At 36.9% G+C, this 17,580-nt stretch overlaps 1 protein-coding gene across 1 annotated transcript in view; it reads right to left on the bottom strand.

Annotated features, from left to right (window-relative positions):
- Positions 1 to 534: 534 nt before the first annotated feature.
- The window catches only part of CDYL (chromodomain Y like), a 112,767-nt gene continuing 95,721 nt past the window's right edge, over positions 535 to 17,580 (bottom strand). Inside the window, exons 3-7 of the mRNA XM_066187559.1 lie at positions 11,664 to 11,920; positions 10,902 to 11,074; positions 7,716 to 7,926; positions 3,431 to 3,574; positions 535 to 2,402 (exon numbers count right to left, since the gene is read on the bottom strand). Coding sequence (XP_066043656.1) covers positions 2,244 to 2,402; positions 3,431 to 3,574; positions 7,716 to 7,926; positions 10,902 to 11,074; positions 11,664 to 11,920 — 944 coding nt within the window. The 3' untranslated portion in view covers positions 535 to 2,243. The remainder of the gene's footprint in view (positions 2,403 to 3,430; positions 3,575 to 7,715; positions 7,927 to 10,901; positions 11,075 to 11,663; positions 11,921 to 17,580) is intronic.

Genomic DNA, 17,580 nt, shown 5'->3' with positions numbered 1-17,580 from the left:
TCTAGATGTCTTCACTGTAAAAGTTCTTTCATGTTTAAAGAAAGCATAAATAACCTCCCAGCTGATGCATATATATGAACACTATGGCCTTAGAGGTACCAGAAAAGTGATCTTTATACAAAATTGAACTCCAAAAGTTTTAACATTACAGAACTCGTAGATAAAGACATCTTTTCTTCTTCTTTTCACTAACATCAAATTCAGCCAAGGAATTCTAACTTAGCCCCCACTATTGTAAGGAAAACAGTCTTTTTTAAGAGATTGCAAAAAAATTTTACTGAACATTAGTTTGAACTCTAACAAAATAATTAAAAGTAGAATGACTTCCCATGTCTTCTTTCCCCATCTACTTCCCCATAACAAAAAACTTCTGTAAAATTTACATCAATAAATTAATATTCAAATTTTAATCTGAAGGTAATGAAGAGCTTTTTAAACAACATAAAACAAATATTAAAGCCTAAAGCTTTGTTTCAGCAACTTTAAAATTAGAACGGAAGTGTCTGAAAAAGACAACTCTGTGAGAGAGCCACATTTAAAATGTGTTAAGAAATATTAGTTTTATTTAACCAGTTTTCACAGCTGAATATTTATTCTATAAAAACTTTACAGATTGTACAGTTTATATATAGTTCAAACTACTAGAACAAAGAAGTAGGTCCCACAGATGCAAAAATACTGTACCAATCCAAGGTAAAGGCAGATTTACACACTGTACAGCTCTCCACTGGGAAGGGGAGGTGGGTCAGTTCCAAGTAAAAAGTTCAAAACTGTACAAAAATAAGGTTTGATTTAATTTTCATTCTTCATAATACATTCAATAAGATTGCAAGCACAGATACCCAAGTAATAATAGATATCTGCAGTCAGGAATCAATAACCACTCCTGAAAGGAATGCAAAATAGGTCTATTTACACAGGGCACTCTTTTACACCATACTGCATATAGTGTATATTTCAAATAATAAAAAAAGCATAGACAAAGAACATTAAACATCTAATATAAGGTAGTTTTTTTAAAGTTTTTTTTTTTTTTTTTTACTTAATAGTGTGCCAAAAGAATTTTAACTTATTAAATAATATATTCTAAGTGAACCTAAAATTTATGAACATATAATGCATTTTTGGTGTAATACATCAATTAAACCAGCAAATAGGAAAAAAGAACCAAAAACAAAACTCAAACTGTATATAAAGTAGTATTTTCACCCAGCAACAGAAGCACTTATGTAGTTATTAAAAAAACCCAACAAAACAAACAAACAAACAAAAACCCAACCCAGAGAGGCTTTTTAAAAACCCACTAAAACTAACTTATAACTTAGGATATTCATACATAAGATATTCAGTGATTCACTAATACTGCAAAACAAGCTTTTTTGTGTTGTTTTTTTTTTTTTTTTTTTCCTTTCCTCTTCCATCTGGCTCTTCCGCATTCCCTTTCCCTAAGAGACAGTGGTTTCTTCATGCTGTCTGGGTAAGAATCAGACATACTCCTGCCCCTTCCTCCCACCCCTCTATACCTCCCCCCAAAAAACAACAGAGTGTTTCCTTAGCATTAATCCTGAGCACACTCTCTTTTTGGGGATATTTGTGATTTAGCAAAACAGGGTTTAGTTACCCCAAAATTTTAGAATGTTCCATTACTTGAGGTATTTCAACCTTCTTCTGAGACAATGCCTTTTCTCTAAGCTGACTCATTGGGCAGAGAAAGCAAGGGCTGGCTAATACCCGTTTCAGTTCTGTATTCTCATGAAAAAGAAAAGCATTATTCCAGACTTCCCTGCCACACAGAAAATAATGCAACACCACTCACTTTTTAATTAATTCTCTATTTGATACAGTACTAGCCAAAGATAACAAAAACTAGAGCTTTTAAAGAGATGTTTGGTAGTGCACTCTATCATTTTTTACCTTGTGTGTGTGTGTCTACATACACACTCTCACACATATTACATTTTTTTAATATATATATATATAAAAGACATATATAGATATATGCACACACATACATTTGTGTGTGTATATATCTGCATGTAACAATCAGGGAGAAAGGAGTTTTGTTCAAATTTAAGAGATACAGTACTTTTAAACCCCTTGACAATTAAAGGGGAAGAGAGGGGTGTGTCCACTCCTGTTCCCAAGCTGAGCAAGGGGTTAGTTTATATAAGGTTTTTTAAAATGGGCATATTTTGCTTGCCCTGATGTCCAAGAAATACAATTCCAGTGTCATGGGTATCTCATCAGAATTCATCAATTCTGTTTTGCAGATATTTTAACATTGAGTCCATCCCTTGTGCTGAGCCCCAGATTTTCTTCAAAACTTCACACTCCTTTTCATTTGCTTGTTCCAAGTCCACCTTCATGATGTTACGTACTAAAGCTTTGGATTCTTCAAGTACCTAGGCCAAAATCAAAAAAGTGGGAGTTGGGTTAGTATTGCCTGAACACCCCATGTGCTTCTATGGGCATATAACTGGTTTAAAATGGACAAATCCTGGAGCTGATTATCAACTTAAGCTTATCAATTCATGGACATACCATGACTGTAAGAAATGTTTCTCATAGTCATCTTCCTTGTGGCATCCCACAAAATTTCCTTTACCTTATACCAGCACAATTTAAAAGGGCACAGAAGTGTGAAAATAATGAAAATCACAAAATAACTATGAATATATATATATATGGTTATATATATATACTACAGGAAAGTGCAAGTCCATAGTAGCAAAGGCTAATCATAACACTATTATCCCAAACTGCTCTAATAACTGGACAGATCTTGATTTCTTGAGCACTTAAAATACACTGGAAAAAAATCTCATTTGTTTTTTCTTTTTAGAAAATGAGTAATTTGCTTTTAAAATCCAAAATTGCTAATGCACAGAACGGTTAATATGTATTGCACCTTTCCTTGTAGAAAGTTAAAATTAGCACTATTTCATGCTATCTTTGGTGCAACTGCCAGTAGTGCACACAACCACTACGTGTTACCCATAAAACGACATCCAGCATAATGTCAAAGACTGTATTTATTTCTTAGATAATTTAAATTAGAACTCAAGCTAACTCAAGATTTCTGTGCAGATGTTAAGGCAACTGTTTATATTGTCGATTAGAGTAAGCTGGACTTCAGAAACTATGTTAATACCAAATTATATTATAAAAATCTAACATGGGTTTATGTTCCATATCAAATGCCACAGCACACTGTAGTTAAGAAGAGTCAGATAGAAACTTTAAAAAGAATCTTAAAAAACCCCAAAAAGATACATAAGAAATCTGTCAGAAAACATTGCTGTACTATAATGGAGTCCTTGTTTCATGAAAAGACCTTTTTTTTTTCAGAACAAAAAGATGCAGTCCAATATTACTTTGATTAGTTCTTATTCATATAATCATAAAATACAAGAAGATAAAGGAAACTTACAACTGAATTACATGTGACAAGTTCTTTAATTCGAACCATTACTTCCTGTGTGAATGTTCCTGGCCAGAACACTTGGGAGACGAGTCCTTTGGCACAAGCTTCCTGCGCCGTCAACTTCCTTCCACTGAACAACATTTCATTGGCCTGAAGGGATAAAAAGTTACTTCTGGTATGAAATGTAATGAGACAAAACTCATCAAAGGAAAAATGTTCAAAACAAATAAGAAAAATGCCTGCACTGTTGGAAATAGTTCTATTACAGCTCTTCCAAATTTTAATTAAAAAAAAAAAAAGAAAGAAATACTGGCCTACAGCTGGTTGGCCTGTGTTGCTGACCAGTACTAGGTCAGTAGTTATTGAAATATGGACATCTATGATTAATGGTTAAATGTGGAAATGTCTTTTGTGATTTCCTGGCCATGAATGGTTGTTGGCTCTGGCTTCCTTGCAGTATTGCTGACTTGTTTATCTGTGTATGTGGGAATAGGTTATAAACCCTGGCAAATCTGTAAAACAGCAATGAATATATCAGCTTGCCCTTTATAATGATGTATTCCAATTTCTGACCAAATTCACAGAAAACAAACATTCATATTTTCTTCAAGAGTCCAATTTTGAAGTTATAAATCCTTTCAGAATCCAATGCAGCAGTCTTATTAAAACCCCCAGTATTTAAAAGATCTTGCACATGGTTTAAGGTTCAGCATCAAATACTACCTTTAATGCAATGATGAAGATGCTCACTCTAGTTCTGTAAATGTTTTTGATTTCTAATTATAATGCAGTCCACTATTTACCGATTTCCCCATTAAAGCTTTGTCCAACAGCCACTTTAATTCTAGCTTTACTGAAGTTTTTTACACAGTTTGCAGTTGTTTGCAGTGACATTTACATGGAAACCAGCAGTGGAAATTAAAAAGTCAGAGTAAGAGTCAACCTCAAGAAAAAAAATCAGTGTTATTGTTTTGTAATGACTTATTTCCACTGAAAAACTATGATAAACCCATTACTGGATTCTTGAAACATAGGAAATAAGGCTGCTCTAAAACACAAACCTGACAGGTTTAACATTTCTGAGGGAAAAATACTGAGGTTTTTAATGTTTTCTAATACTGGAAATTTTGGTAATTATTTCAGCAACTTCCAGTTAAGGATCTCAAAATAATTAATTATTAACTTAATAAATGATTAATTAATTGTTATGCTGCTGTGTTTCTGGTATTGCCATTTTACACATACAGCAATTTGGAAACTCTGCAATCTCTTATTTGTTCCTTTGTAACAAAATACAAAGTCTGGGTTCTACTGGCAGTTTGCTTCCTGACTGCCAGTCCATTAGGAATGCAAGAAAAAGACCCAACAGTTTCCTAGTGTATTTCCCTGTGATTTTACCATCAGCACATCTCTCAGTTACTCTAGAAAGCTAAGATTCACAAATATTAGTTTATAAAAACCGAAATCTCTTGCACTATGATCAAGTTCTGTACCCTAGAGTTCTACCTTCTAGGAAGACAATATCAAATACGCAAGGTTCATTAACCATTCCTTCTCATTTTCCAGAATGTATGTGAATAATAATAACCTGAAATGCCAGCTAAAAACCAGAGATGTACACATGGTTGTCTAAAAATGGAAATCCTTTTTCCTACACAGTTGGGGAAAAATTATTCCTCCAAAATAATTTAAAAAACACTTAACATTTCTATGAAAGATCAAAATGTGAAATCAATCTAACTAGCAGTTAGGACAGGCAAACATTTAAGGCAGGTGGTCAGGTCTACATATTCTTCACATGTATCTTTGCAAGGATAAAAACGAATACTAGAAAACAACTTTTTTTCCCCTAAAACTTAGTTGCAACTGCTGAGTTCTCCTGAACATGAAACACCATAAATGAGAACGGTGCAGTTATCTTATTTCTGCCAGCTGTAACACAATATTAGCATAAAAATCTCACAGGAAAATAGCATTCCCATTGATGTTCTCACTTGACAGGTTTTGAAGGGAAATGTCTTGCTCCGGCATCTTCACTTTTGATCTATACACAAAATCTGTTGGAGACCAACTGCTAAACAAGCTTTCATCATAATCATGCCTTGTACCTGCTGTAAATATTAACTCACTTGGTGGTTACTTTCCAAGAAATATTCTACAGCAATAGAAATTAGTATGATAAAAATATTTCTCTAAGATTCTCATTAGCAACCTTTATTTTCTACTCTGAGTAGAAAACATCTCCTTCCACAGAGGAACTTCACTTGGACCTCTGGACTCTCTTTCCAGTGAGGGCTCTGAGGCTCACCAGGGTCCTTTTGTGCAAGGCCACAGGCACCAGGGGCCATGAAGCACCTCAGCTCTCTTGCACTATGATCAGGAGGCAGCTGGCCTCTGATGCTGGCTGTGATGTGGACACCAGGCACTATGGAACCTGTTTCCCTCATGACTGATAAAAAGAAAAGCTAAGAAATCCTGCCAAGTGTGCTGGGGACTGGCAGGGAGACCCAGTGTGTGATGTGTGATCACACAGCTCCTCAGCTTTGTATCTAGGACCAGATAACCAGAGCAAGAACTCCATGGCAGACACATAATAACCTCTCCCCATACAGACATCACCTTAATGTCCATTACAGATTATTTTCAAAACTCAAAAGCCAAGTTTAGGGACACTTCTAAAATTCTTGGTAATTCCAAGGCAGTATCAGTTTTGAATCCTAAGGTTTGGGCTTCAAATTACTTCAAAAGTAATAAATAAACTCACGGTTGAAAATGTTTGTGGAAAAAAACCCCAAACACCCATGACTGACCTGCTCACTCACAGAAGGTGACTGACCCCACATGGAAGATATTTCCAGCAATCTTGCAACAGAACGTTTTTACATAGCTGCAGCTAACAACATTGCATTGTAAGACTGACTTTAAAAAGTCAGGGGTGGGTGGTACTACTCCTGCTGAATTGATACATTTGAAGAAAATGTTATGATGCATATAGAGGCCTTAATTCTTTCTTTTGTATATTTTTTTTTTCACCTGAATGTTTTACATTTCACTTATAACATCTTCCTGCTGACTTCTCTCTTTCTCTTTTATAGACAAAAAGCATGCTTCTTTATCAAAGTCTTCAGTATGGATTCTGAACGTATTTCATGAAATGTGCTGAGTAAAGTTCAGCTTTGTCCCATAGAGACTGCTGTGCTGCGGAGAGCCAAGGGTAGCACAAAAACAGTGGATTTTTTCCCTTTTCTGCACTGATCATTATGGAATTGTTACCACTGGAAGCTTTCAATTTAAATCTTTATATTTAAGAATGAGAACATTCACAAACACACATGAAAGAGTACACTAGGGAAGAGCTTCTTGTGTTTTTTGTACAGCTTCTAAAGAAATGAAAAGTAACAACCACAAGTCTTTAAAGGACGAGGATGGATGGAATGGATGGATGAATGGATGGATGGCCAAATAAAAAGGGAAAGGAACAATCAGTAGTTTGAAACATGCTAAGATATTAAAGATACTCTTATAACTGTTAATCTATTTCAGTTACCTTTTCTGTTCTCTTCTAATAACTAAATCCAAAGATGACACAAATAATTATTATATCTTTTAAAACTGGTGTTTTAATATACTGAAATGCATATTTTTAAATCAATAAATACCTACAGGGAAAAAATGGCTTTTATAATAAACAGCAATTTTGGAAAACAGGTGTAGTCACAAGCACTTGCTTCATACAGTCCAAATTGGAATGGGACGTAGATCTAAGTTTTCAAAGAACACAGCATGAAAAAAGCACTAAGCAACACGAAAATAACGTAGGTAAAAGATTCTTAAATAGCTTTTTGTTAGGAGTGCATGAAAGCTGAAATAGTTATTTTGCATAGTGGCATAAGACTGCTCCTGGCTGGTGCCACAGTGCTCCGCTGTGCAGTGACACCGAGTGCCACACTGGTGCTGCACTGAATGCAAGACACCCATGGCTGGTCCCCACGAGGCAGCAGCAGGGGAGGTGTGTCTTGGTACACAGGACATGACCCTTCTGTCACCGTCAGGGTCAAAGGTGGGATTAAGTCCCGTGCCTGCTTTCTGTTCCGTGCATGCAGCTGAAGAGTAAGTTGTAAGAGCATGGAGCAGAAAAGCTATAAAGGGTGGCTTCTCATGAAAGGTTTTCATGAGAGAAAGAAAAAAATTAAAAGACAACACAGGAAGGCAAAAAGTCTTGAAATCACACTGGATAAATTATCCCAACTGAATTGTGAAGCTATCAGCCCCTACCCTGCAAGCTACTTACAGAAGCCAGGCCCATTATCCGAGGGAATGTAAGGGATGAACATCCATCTGGACTTTGTCCAAAAGTAGTGTATGGTGTCTGAAACCAGGCCTTCTCGTTGGCCCAAACCACGTCACAGAGAGGCAATATAGATGCTCCAAGTCCAATGGCTGGGCCATTTACTGCTACAATGATAGGCTTCTTAAACTGAATAAAAGTATTCACAAAATTCCTGAAGAGAAACAGAAACATGCACTCACTACATATATCGAGAGTGTAAAATATACCAGCCCTTGAAAACTCCATAATAATTCATCTCCACAGTAACATCACTTTCAAACCCAACCTGATAACCTTCCACAATGAGGTGGTTATTCAGTGGATATGGGGAGAGAGGTGGATATTGTCTACACAGAGTTCAGAGCGAGGATTTCAGCACTGTCTCTCTTAAGAGTTTCATAATCAAGCTGTTGATGTATGAGCTGTATGAGCAGACACTGAGGTGGGCTGAAAAATGTTGGAATGGCTGGCCCAGAGGGTGGTGACTCATGGCACAGGCCAGTGATTTAAATGTTGCACCCCATCGGGTCAGTGATGGGTCCAGTACGGTTCAACAGCTTCACTGATGATTTGGTTGACGGGGCAGAGCATATCCTCAGCAAGTTTGCTCAGGGTACAAAACCACACTGATACACCAGAGGATTGTGCTGCCATCCAGAGGGATCCTGACAGGCTGGAGAAATGAGCTGACAGGAACCTCCTAAAGCTCAACAAGGGAAGTGCAAAGCATTGTGCCTGGGGAGGAACAACCTCAGCCATCAATATATGCTGGAAGACAAGCTGGAAAGCAGCTTGGCAGAAATTGAGCTAGGGTTCCCTGTGGATAACATGTTGAACTTGAGCCAGCAGAGTGCCAGTGGTATCCTGCACCGCTTTAGGATGAATGTTGTCTGGCGGTTGTAGGAGTTGATCCTGCCCCTCTGCTCAGCCCTAGTGTCATTGTGGACTTCTCAGTGAAAGAGAGACTCCAGATGGTCTAGCAAAGGGTCATCAAAGTGACCCAGGGACTGAGTGAGCAGGCCCTGTTCAGCCTGGAGAAGAGAAGTCTCAGGGGGATGTCATCAATGTGTAAAAATCCTGAAAAGGGATGCAAAGAGGACAGCCAGGCTCTTTTCAATGGTGCCCACTGAGGCAGTGGGCACAAACTGAAACATGGGAGGTTCCCTCTGAACAGCAGGAAACACTTTCTTACTGTGAAGGTGACCAAACAGGCGGCCAACAAGGTCGTGGACTCTCAGTCTTGGGAGATTTAAAAAACAAACAAACAAACAAACAGGAAATGGTCCTGGCCAACCTGCTCTAGGCGACCTTGCTTGTGCAGACTGAACAAGATGACCTGCATATGTCCCTTCCAAACTCAACCATTTTCTGATTCTGTAAAAGCCTAACATTGCTCCCAGCCCAGCACATCACAGTAGTTGGGCAGGTGCAGAGTTAACACCCCACTACAAGCATCAGCTGATACAGCACTTTGGTACCTCGTGTCCCACAGCTCTCAGATAAGGCTGCAGCCTTTCCTCACCTCTGGACACCACAACTGTGGCACTGCCCTGCTTGGTCCTCACTGTATTTATGTATGGCATCAGCATAAGGTATTTACCTGTGTTTCTAAGTGCCAGTTATAAGGTAAAAATGAACATGGGCAAAGCATTATTGATCTTCCTTGAGGAGTTTTCCTTAACAAATAAATCTGCTTTTTAAAATTATGAAGATAAATAGTAGAGCTCTATTATCCCATATCACACACCTGTAAACTTCCTCATCTCATCTCCCTTCTTTGGGGTGGTCTGGGTACTATGCTATTGGGTGACACATGCATATTCTCATCCTCACTGACAGCAAAAAATGACAATTCATTCCACTACCCACTGGAAAAAAAATGGATGCTTCTCTGTTCTCAAACAGTAATGCCTCTAAGAGCTTCTGAGGAAAAAAAAGTCGTGCATGTATGAATACACACACAGGTAATTTTAAAGTTTGCTCCCAATCTGTGTTACATGTTTTTGTATTTCTGCAAAACAGGACAATTTTACTATACTGCATTCAGCACTAAAGGTTATCTCGCTCCTTCTTAACTCATTCTAGTAAGCTGAAATTGCTAAATGCAAAAAAACCAAATCCAAACCTGAAACCACCTCTTGCAAGCCATCATACAAACATCCCATCCAGAGACTTAAGATAATTTTAATCATGTCTGAATATCCCAGAGAGGACCATCTCTAGAATATACATGCAAAATACCTTATTCGAAAGGGATGGTGTGTGTTCATAAGTCTTTAAAGTCACCTTTGCCCATTCTATTAACAATGAATATTAGGTAAAAAAACCCAGGTTTCTGGAAGGGCCCAAATTAAAACAGTGATAGAAGTTCAGTGCTAAGAGCCTCTGGCCATATCTGAAGTCACTGCATAAGCAACTTTTACATGAAATGACAGAAGAATTTCCTTTGATAAAAATAACTATAATCATCTTTACAAACCAACTGTGCCTCCAATAAAAGAAGCTTTACATGTCCATGGCCTTTTTTTTAGAAACATGACCATTGATAACAACAGAAGGAGGGCTCCGAAAGAATATAGATACTCTAGAAGAATGCAAGAGACCAGGATCTCAAAACCAGTGCTCAAACATACTTGTTTGTATTGTTAAATTGTGTCTCCAAGATCCATACTTTTTTTCCATATTATCCTCTTCTTGGTAGTAGTTCAGTTAATTTTTTTTAAATGTTAGGTTTGTTACCTAATATTGGGATGATGATCACCAGTATTAATCTACTCCTCTAAAATGTCCATCATTCCACTTCTCTGAACGTACTATATCAATTTACTCATTCAATACACATCTTGAATTTTGGTGTATTAAATTTGTTTTCCTGAAACCCTACGACTATTGAAGTATTTTAATATTGGTTTTAACTGGAGGAGCATTACAATACTCCCAGTTTTAATAGTTAAATTTTAAAATTAAAAATGCATGAAATGACAACCCAAACTGAAACGGATAGGGAGCATAAAGTGCTACACGCTATAATATAACAGGTGAATGTCTGAGATCTTTTTGAATAAGAGGCTTTTGAAACAAAGATAGAACAAGCCAGGCCACATAATGAACAATACCCATCGGATAACTGAAGACAGTCATACATACCTAATAGCTTCTGCCATCTTAGTGCTTTCCTTTTTTCTATCATCTGTTAAACGTCGTATAAAATAAATAAAATCAAGACCACAGCAGAAAATGCTACCAACTGCACTGAACAGCACAAGTTTACTGTCATCTGCAGCTGCTGTGTTCAGTGCACTTTGGACTTCCTTCATTACCTGAAAAATAAAAATTTCATAAGAATCATTTAAATCCATCATTACGAAGTAGCATGTTGTTCTCTCCCCTACCTCCCTCCAATATCTTTAATTTTTCCTTAGGATCCACTCAACCATCTCATTAGAAAAGTTAACTTTCTTCATTATCCAAAACGGGGGAAGTTAATGTATTAGAAGCTTTGCATTTCAAAAATGTAATTAGACAAAGATAATTAAATCATTAAGGAAGTATCTATTAGATGTTATCTGTAACTAAACTCATTCAGCATTTCTGTAACTTGGACAGCAGATGGCATATGCAACCAATACAGAAAAAAAAAGAGGCTAAAGCTTTAATTGAGGCTAAAGCTTTTTTCAAGTTGCACTTTGTAAATCACTGCACATCTTATAAAAGACAATACACATCAATATGGTCAGACAACTGAGTTTTTAAATGCAAGTGAATTACATATAAAGTCAACTGTAAACGTAACATCTTGCAAGTAAGAACCTGTATTGTGTTTTGTGTACGTTTGCGCCTGAAAAACAAGCAGAAATGAGGCAAGGACTTCAAATTCCCCTCCCCTCCCAAAACCAGAATTGTTCTGACCTCTGGATTTAATGAATTATTTTCAGATGATTTTGTTGACAGCAAAATGTGTGTGAATCCATCCTGTTTCCTGACAACAATGTCTCTGTACCGGTAGGCGCTCTCCGTTTGTCTCACGCTGAAGCGTAGCCTTTTATCAAAGGGTTGATCTCTCCTGTCATCAATAAACCTTCGTTTGCTGGCTGTCACTCCTGTTACAGATGTCTGGATGTTCGTTGTACCATTGGCTGCTAATGCTTCCATAAAGGTGGGTGTACCTAGAAATAGTTTAAACAAGTACAATTACACTTGATTAGCTCACCCATCTCAAAGTGCCTATTAGCATGAAAACTAATTCATGCATAATTTCTTAATATGAAACTCATATTAAGAACACACAGTAATTATGAAACTCAGTCTCCTGCAAGTTACTGAAAGACACACTGTGCACAGAAGTGACAAATGGACTCAAGAAATTAATTTTAACACTTTGAGAATATACATATAGAATAAGCCAAACAGACCCATTGTCATTTATTTATTTTTAGAAGGAGAGGAAGGTATATTTAATGTTCCTAATACCAATGCACTTCAGTAGGTTAACGGTCTGCTTTCTTCCTTTCCAACATTTTGAAGTCATTTAACAGCATCAACATTGCTAAGAGAAAGCAAAAGCCCTTTGTTTCAAACATCAGAAGTTATTATGAAGAAAAAGATATGTAGAATAAACCAAATAAAGAACTCGATTGACAAGATCATAAAAAGCATAACAGTCTTTAAAGAAAAATGGAAATGAAGAAATGCAGACTCTACTTCTTTGAGAGGAGCACAAGACCCATGCAGTGATGGATATTTTAATGGATTCATAGACAATGAGATCTTTCTCATTAAATGTTAAACATTTTTTGCTACGGGAACTGGGAAATTGACAATTAAGTTTCGCAGGTTTTGTTCCCAAGTCCCTTACACAGAGGGAGTTTGAAGGCATTCAAGTAAACAGGCCAGTCCTCATGTCACAGGAGGGACGGGTTTTTCTGTAGTCCACATTAGGAACATGATACCAAACAGAGAAAATAAGAGAACATACTGGATCTATAATACCTCTGTATGTTTAGGTCTCCATGCAAAATCGCCATAGAATTTGTCATACTAAAGTAATGGAGTGTGCATAGGATAGGGGGGGTTAAAAATATTGGGAAAGTGTGTTAGAGTCCAAGACAGTAAAGTTCTGAAAGACTTTTCCTGAAAATTGAGCCCTGAGACTAAAATCTTCTGGAAAGCCACTGCCCTTATCTCACTAACAGGTACTTCAGAACACCATGCATACAAGGTATTAAGAAGTAGAGTTAAACCATGTAAAAGTAAGTTATTAATTAAATGTTATTGTAATTTGTCATTATCTTTCTGAAGAAATTTTATTTAAAAATTAAACTATTTCAAACTTTGCTTTAACTACAACATACTTGAAATATTTGTTGGTCCAATGAAGACATTTAAGAAATTCACTTAAGTAATGGAATATCAAATATCTTGACATTTCCACTGTATTCAAGTGCTGCGTACTTTGACTCATATGAAGCATGAGAGAGACAATAAGAAAAGCGACTAAATTTAATTAAAATTTAGAACATTATAAATTTTCCTTTTTATATTGCTGAAGCTGTCTCTGGATATAAATGAAATTTTTCTATCAAATATTTCAAAATAAATATTTTATTATAAATACTTTATAATTAGTAGTCTAATGGCAACTAGTCTGTTTAAGGAGCTATACAATAAGATTTTATTCTCCTTTTTAAGGTCTTTCTTGTTGTATTAGTGATTTAATCCTCTCAGCATCACACTTTTTTGTGAAGAAGTTAAAAGACAACTCAGAATTTTTTTAGTTTAAAGTGAAGAGTAAGAAATTGGATTCAGTTTGTGATCAGTTTTAGATACAGAGATAAACAAAAAGAAATGGAAAATCAGTATTTTGTATCGTCACAAAAATTTCACATTTATTCCCAAATTTTCCATGGCTTATAAAATTCCTTATTTTATTCATTTCAGCAGAATAAAAAAAAAAATCAGTGCATACTAAATATGAAGTTCATGAGGAATGCTTTCATTTTTTCCCTTGTAAACAATATTATGGCAATTACACTCCTTAAAAAAAAACCAAAACCAACACTTGAAAGGAAATTTGCAGGAACACCAATGTTGCCCCATATTTCCTTGAGAACACAAGATGAAATGGTATCACAGGCTTGGTTTTCCATAGGAAATGTAAATTAAAACAATTGAAATCACCTCTGATTTTTAAACCCTGATCAAAACTTTTTTGTATCTTTTGTCCTGGGCATAGTGAAAAACATGGAGAATCGGGAGAGCGGGAAAGATTAGACTAAGCCAAAACAAGGAGTCAGTAAACTTGTGCAAGACCTTTGAGCCTGTATTTTCCCCCAACTCATTCTTCCAAAGATATACTCAAATACCAGAAAATTACCTTTGAGAGGGCAAGAGACAATGATTATATACTTTGAGAGACAAAACTTCTGGCAAGAAAGATCAAGATGTAAACACCACAGGCCAATTTTCATGCTTATTGAACTGGCAAGAGACCTCCTGATTTTTCATGTAAACCCTGTCTACATTTATCAATAGTTGGGAGTTTCAAACCACAAGCAAGCGACAGTTGCAGTTCAGAGGAAGAAGTCTCCTCTTTCCAGTTGTGTAAACACACTTCTAGGATACTTAGACTGGAATAAAAAAAATCGGTCAGCTTTAGAAATCATAACTCTGCACAGGGAGGCTCGGCCAGCCAGTACAGATCAGAATATTGCACCAAACAGGCTGAAACATGTTTGTTAATGTTTGTCATTACCAATGGAAGTTTGGGACCCTGTATAGCTGACAGCACAAGGGGCTCTTTCTCTTGGCATTTGGTCCTTGGAAGCAAAGGGACAACTCAGAGACAAAAAGCAGTATTTCATTTTGTAAGTACATAGGCAAAGGTGGTTTTGCTGCTCAGTCTTGGACACGTGATACAGCAAATCAGGGTGAAAATAAACAAGTTCAATTGAGAGTTAATTGTATTGCCAGAGATTTCCTCACATGAAAACTTTACATCAAGGTTACTTATCTTTGGGATAACTACAGCTATATTTTAGTATTTTAAACCAGAGTTTTGTAACAAACCAAAAGCAGCTCTGCATTTTAAGACATTAATGGAGATAGCATAACAAAGATAAAACACCACAGCCCTCTCCTTTCAAACTGAGCTTCCAAAAATAAGTAAGGACTTGGAAAAAAAGGCAGTTTACCCTGGATATTGTCAACTAATGAAGAACTGTTTTTTTAAGGTGTAAACAAACAGCTTATAAAAACCTTTCCACCTGCAAATTGTTAACAATGTCATCTCTGAGCTGAAGACAGTACTACTACTGGACAAAGCCAAAGCTTCATTTCACAGATGCAAAAGGAAGTTAAGAGGAGTGCTTTGATCAGCAGCTGCTAACCAAGACCTGGTAACAGTCAGCAATTTCATGCAACTGCCCTTGGAGGGAAAAAAACCCTAAAGCTATGATCGACAGATACAAAAGGAACTGGTCTTATCCAAAGGAAGACAGACACAAAATACCGGTTTTGGGAAAGGGGTGGAACAAAGGTGTTTTTAAAAAACACAAGTTACAATCACTTCACAACAATCCAAAATTAAAATCCCAAGCACCTCTCTAAGATATTCATGCCTCACTGCTACTGAGAAGTCCAGTTTAGCTTACACACCAAACCTCAAATACAAATACTCCCCTCCCTCCAACAATACTGGGGATACATTCGAAGAGATGGTCTAGAACCAGCCAAGCTGCTTTTGCACACTTCTTTTGGGTACATATGTGTTGGTGCTCTTAATTCAAGGTCTGACTGACAAGAGTATGCTGTCCCTGAAAGCTCAGCATAGATGCCTAAGGAACAAGCACAAGAACATGAGAGGTGTGAACAATACTGTCTGAGTATTTTCTTTAACTCCAGCCACCAGTAACTTCGCAATTACTAAAATTTGCATGCCCAGAATCATAGGCTGCACCAAATCCCATATAATTAAATTCTTCTTTTCCACAGGATTGTCCAATTTACTTTTGAAACTACTATGGGTTTGTCTTCCAAAGTATCTCTTGGCAGCAAGTTCTGGAACATACATGTTGACTTTCTTCATTCCTTTCATCACAGCCCTTCTCCAGATTGACTAGCCCCAATCTTATTTCCCTTTTCTTCTTCCTGAAGCCAATCCAAGCCTGCCATTCTTCTCCATGCTTCTTCCTCTTCTACTAACTCTTGGAACAGGACCCGAAATGGGACACAATATTCAATATCTGTTTTGGGTTTTTTTTCCTAAACTACCACCAAACAGATGCTTGCAGAAAACTATCCAAAACAAACCCAATGCCCTTTCCCTGAGCAGCAACACATACCCAGGAACCAGTCACTGTTATATGTTTTGCTACAGGCACAGTTTGGTGTGTAAGCCTGTTTCGTCACCTCCTCAATGCCTGGCATTCATCAGCACTGAAAATCAGCACTAATTTTAATCATGAAATCACTCAGTATTTTCAGAGAAGCCTGACTGTGTTCACAAGAGGCTTCGGGAACGCCCATGTCTTTCCTGTACCCTCCTGACACCACTTATGTCCTTTCCTACACTAAGTGATGAAGGGGTTTATGAGAAGCATCCCACTTGAATAAGCAAATGAACAAACACCACCAGCAGCAATGTCTTAAAGTGTTAACAGCAGAAATAAAACTGCAACTGTAACAGATTACAACGCAAGTACTAAACAGGGAACAACATGATCTGGAAAACTGATTGGTAAAAACAACTTGAATTTTCAATGAAAAAAAGGAATTAAAATCCGGTGCTACATTTTTTCCCCTAAGTCCTTTCTGTACTTTTACTTCTTCACTGTACCCTGTATACATAATCCACAAGAGTTCAACGTTAGTTGTCCAGTGCAGGTTGCCTCACATTTAATTTTTTGCCTACAAACAGAGGTGTTTTGTTACATGTTCATATGTATTAGCAATCTCTAACTGTAAACACTGTTAAGCTTTTCCAGTCCTAACTCTGTACTACATCAAATATTTCACAGGAGACAGGAATTCCAGACAGCGATACCACAATGCAAACATAATACAGAAGAGTTTCCAATATTTTTTTCACTTCTTCTTCAGCGATTACACAGAAAATATCTTAGAACTGTAGTGTACTGGCACAGAGTAGAGAAACTAAAAATGAGGGTTCTAAACCTCCTATGTGTGTGCCTATTTTTGTCTGAGTATGCATATTAATAGCACTTACATTTTTGAATCAAACAGAAGTTCCAGTTACTTTGAAATCTCACAATAAATATTTGCAAGAAAAAGAAGTCTAAATTTATTGTACATTTCACCTAAAATGCTGACTTGCTCTGTGTTTCTGGAAGTGTTCAGAATGTACCGGTCACTTATGTAAGAAAGATGCAACTTCAGTTAATTCCTTCCAGAATATGGGGTTCCATTGTTACAGAGCACAAACCAACAGTGCAACCAGCAGTAAGTTGTGCACACCCCAGCATGAGAACAGGCATCCCCAAAGATGCCTTGGAGGAGAAGGGGTGGAAAAAGGACAATATTCCCTCAAAGTATAGGCTGATGATCACTGCAATACCCTGCTGCTGATATCTTCCTCAAAACTCTTACTGTGGAGAGGGAGTGTTTGTGCACTGTAACATTATCCTTGCTAAATAAAGTCCAGCACTTTTGATTCTGCTTCAAGGAAATTGTTACACAGGGAATCACGAGAGGTTCTTCAGCCGCCTTCTGTTGTTTTTGCAAATATATCGCATTTCAGTACAACAAGGACTAAGGTTTTAAGAACAGATTAACTGGCAAATTGTGATAGAATTTGGTGGAACATCAGCAA

Source organism: Chamaea fasciata, unplaced genomic scaffold (genome assembly GCF_029207755.1).
Source record: "Chamaea fasciata isolate MVZ Bird 193981 ecotype frontalis unplaced genomic scaffold, bChaFas1.0.hap1 SCAF_1, whole genome shotgun sequence".
NCBI lineage: Eukaryota > Metazoa > Chordata > Aves > Passeriformes > Sylviidae > Chamaea > Chamaea fasciata.
Note: the sequence above shows the minus strand (reverse complement) of the source record. Positions and strands in the feature narration are given on the sequence as shown.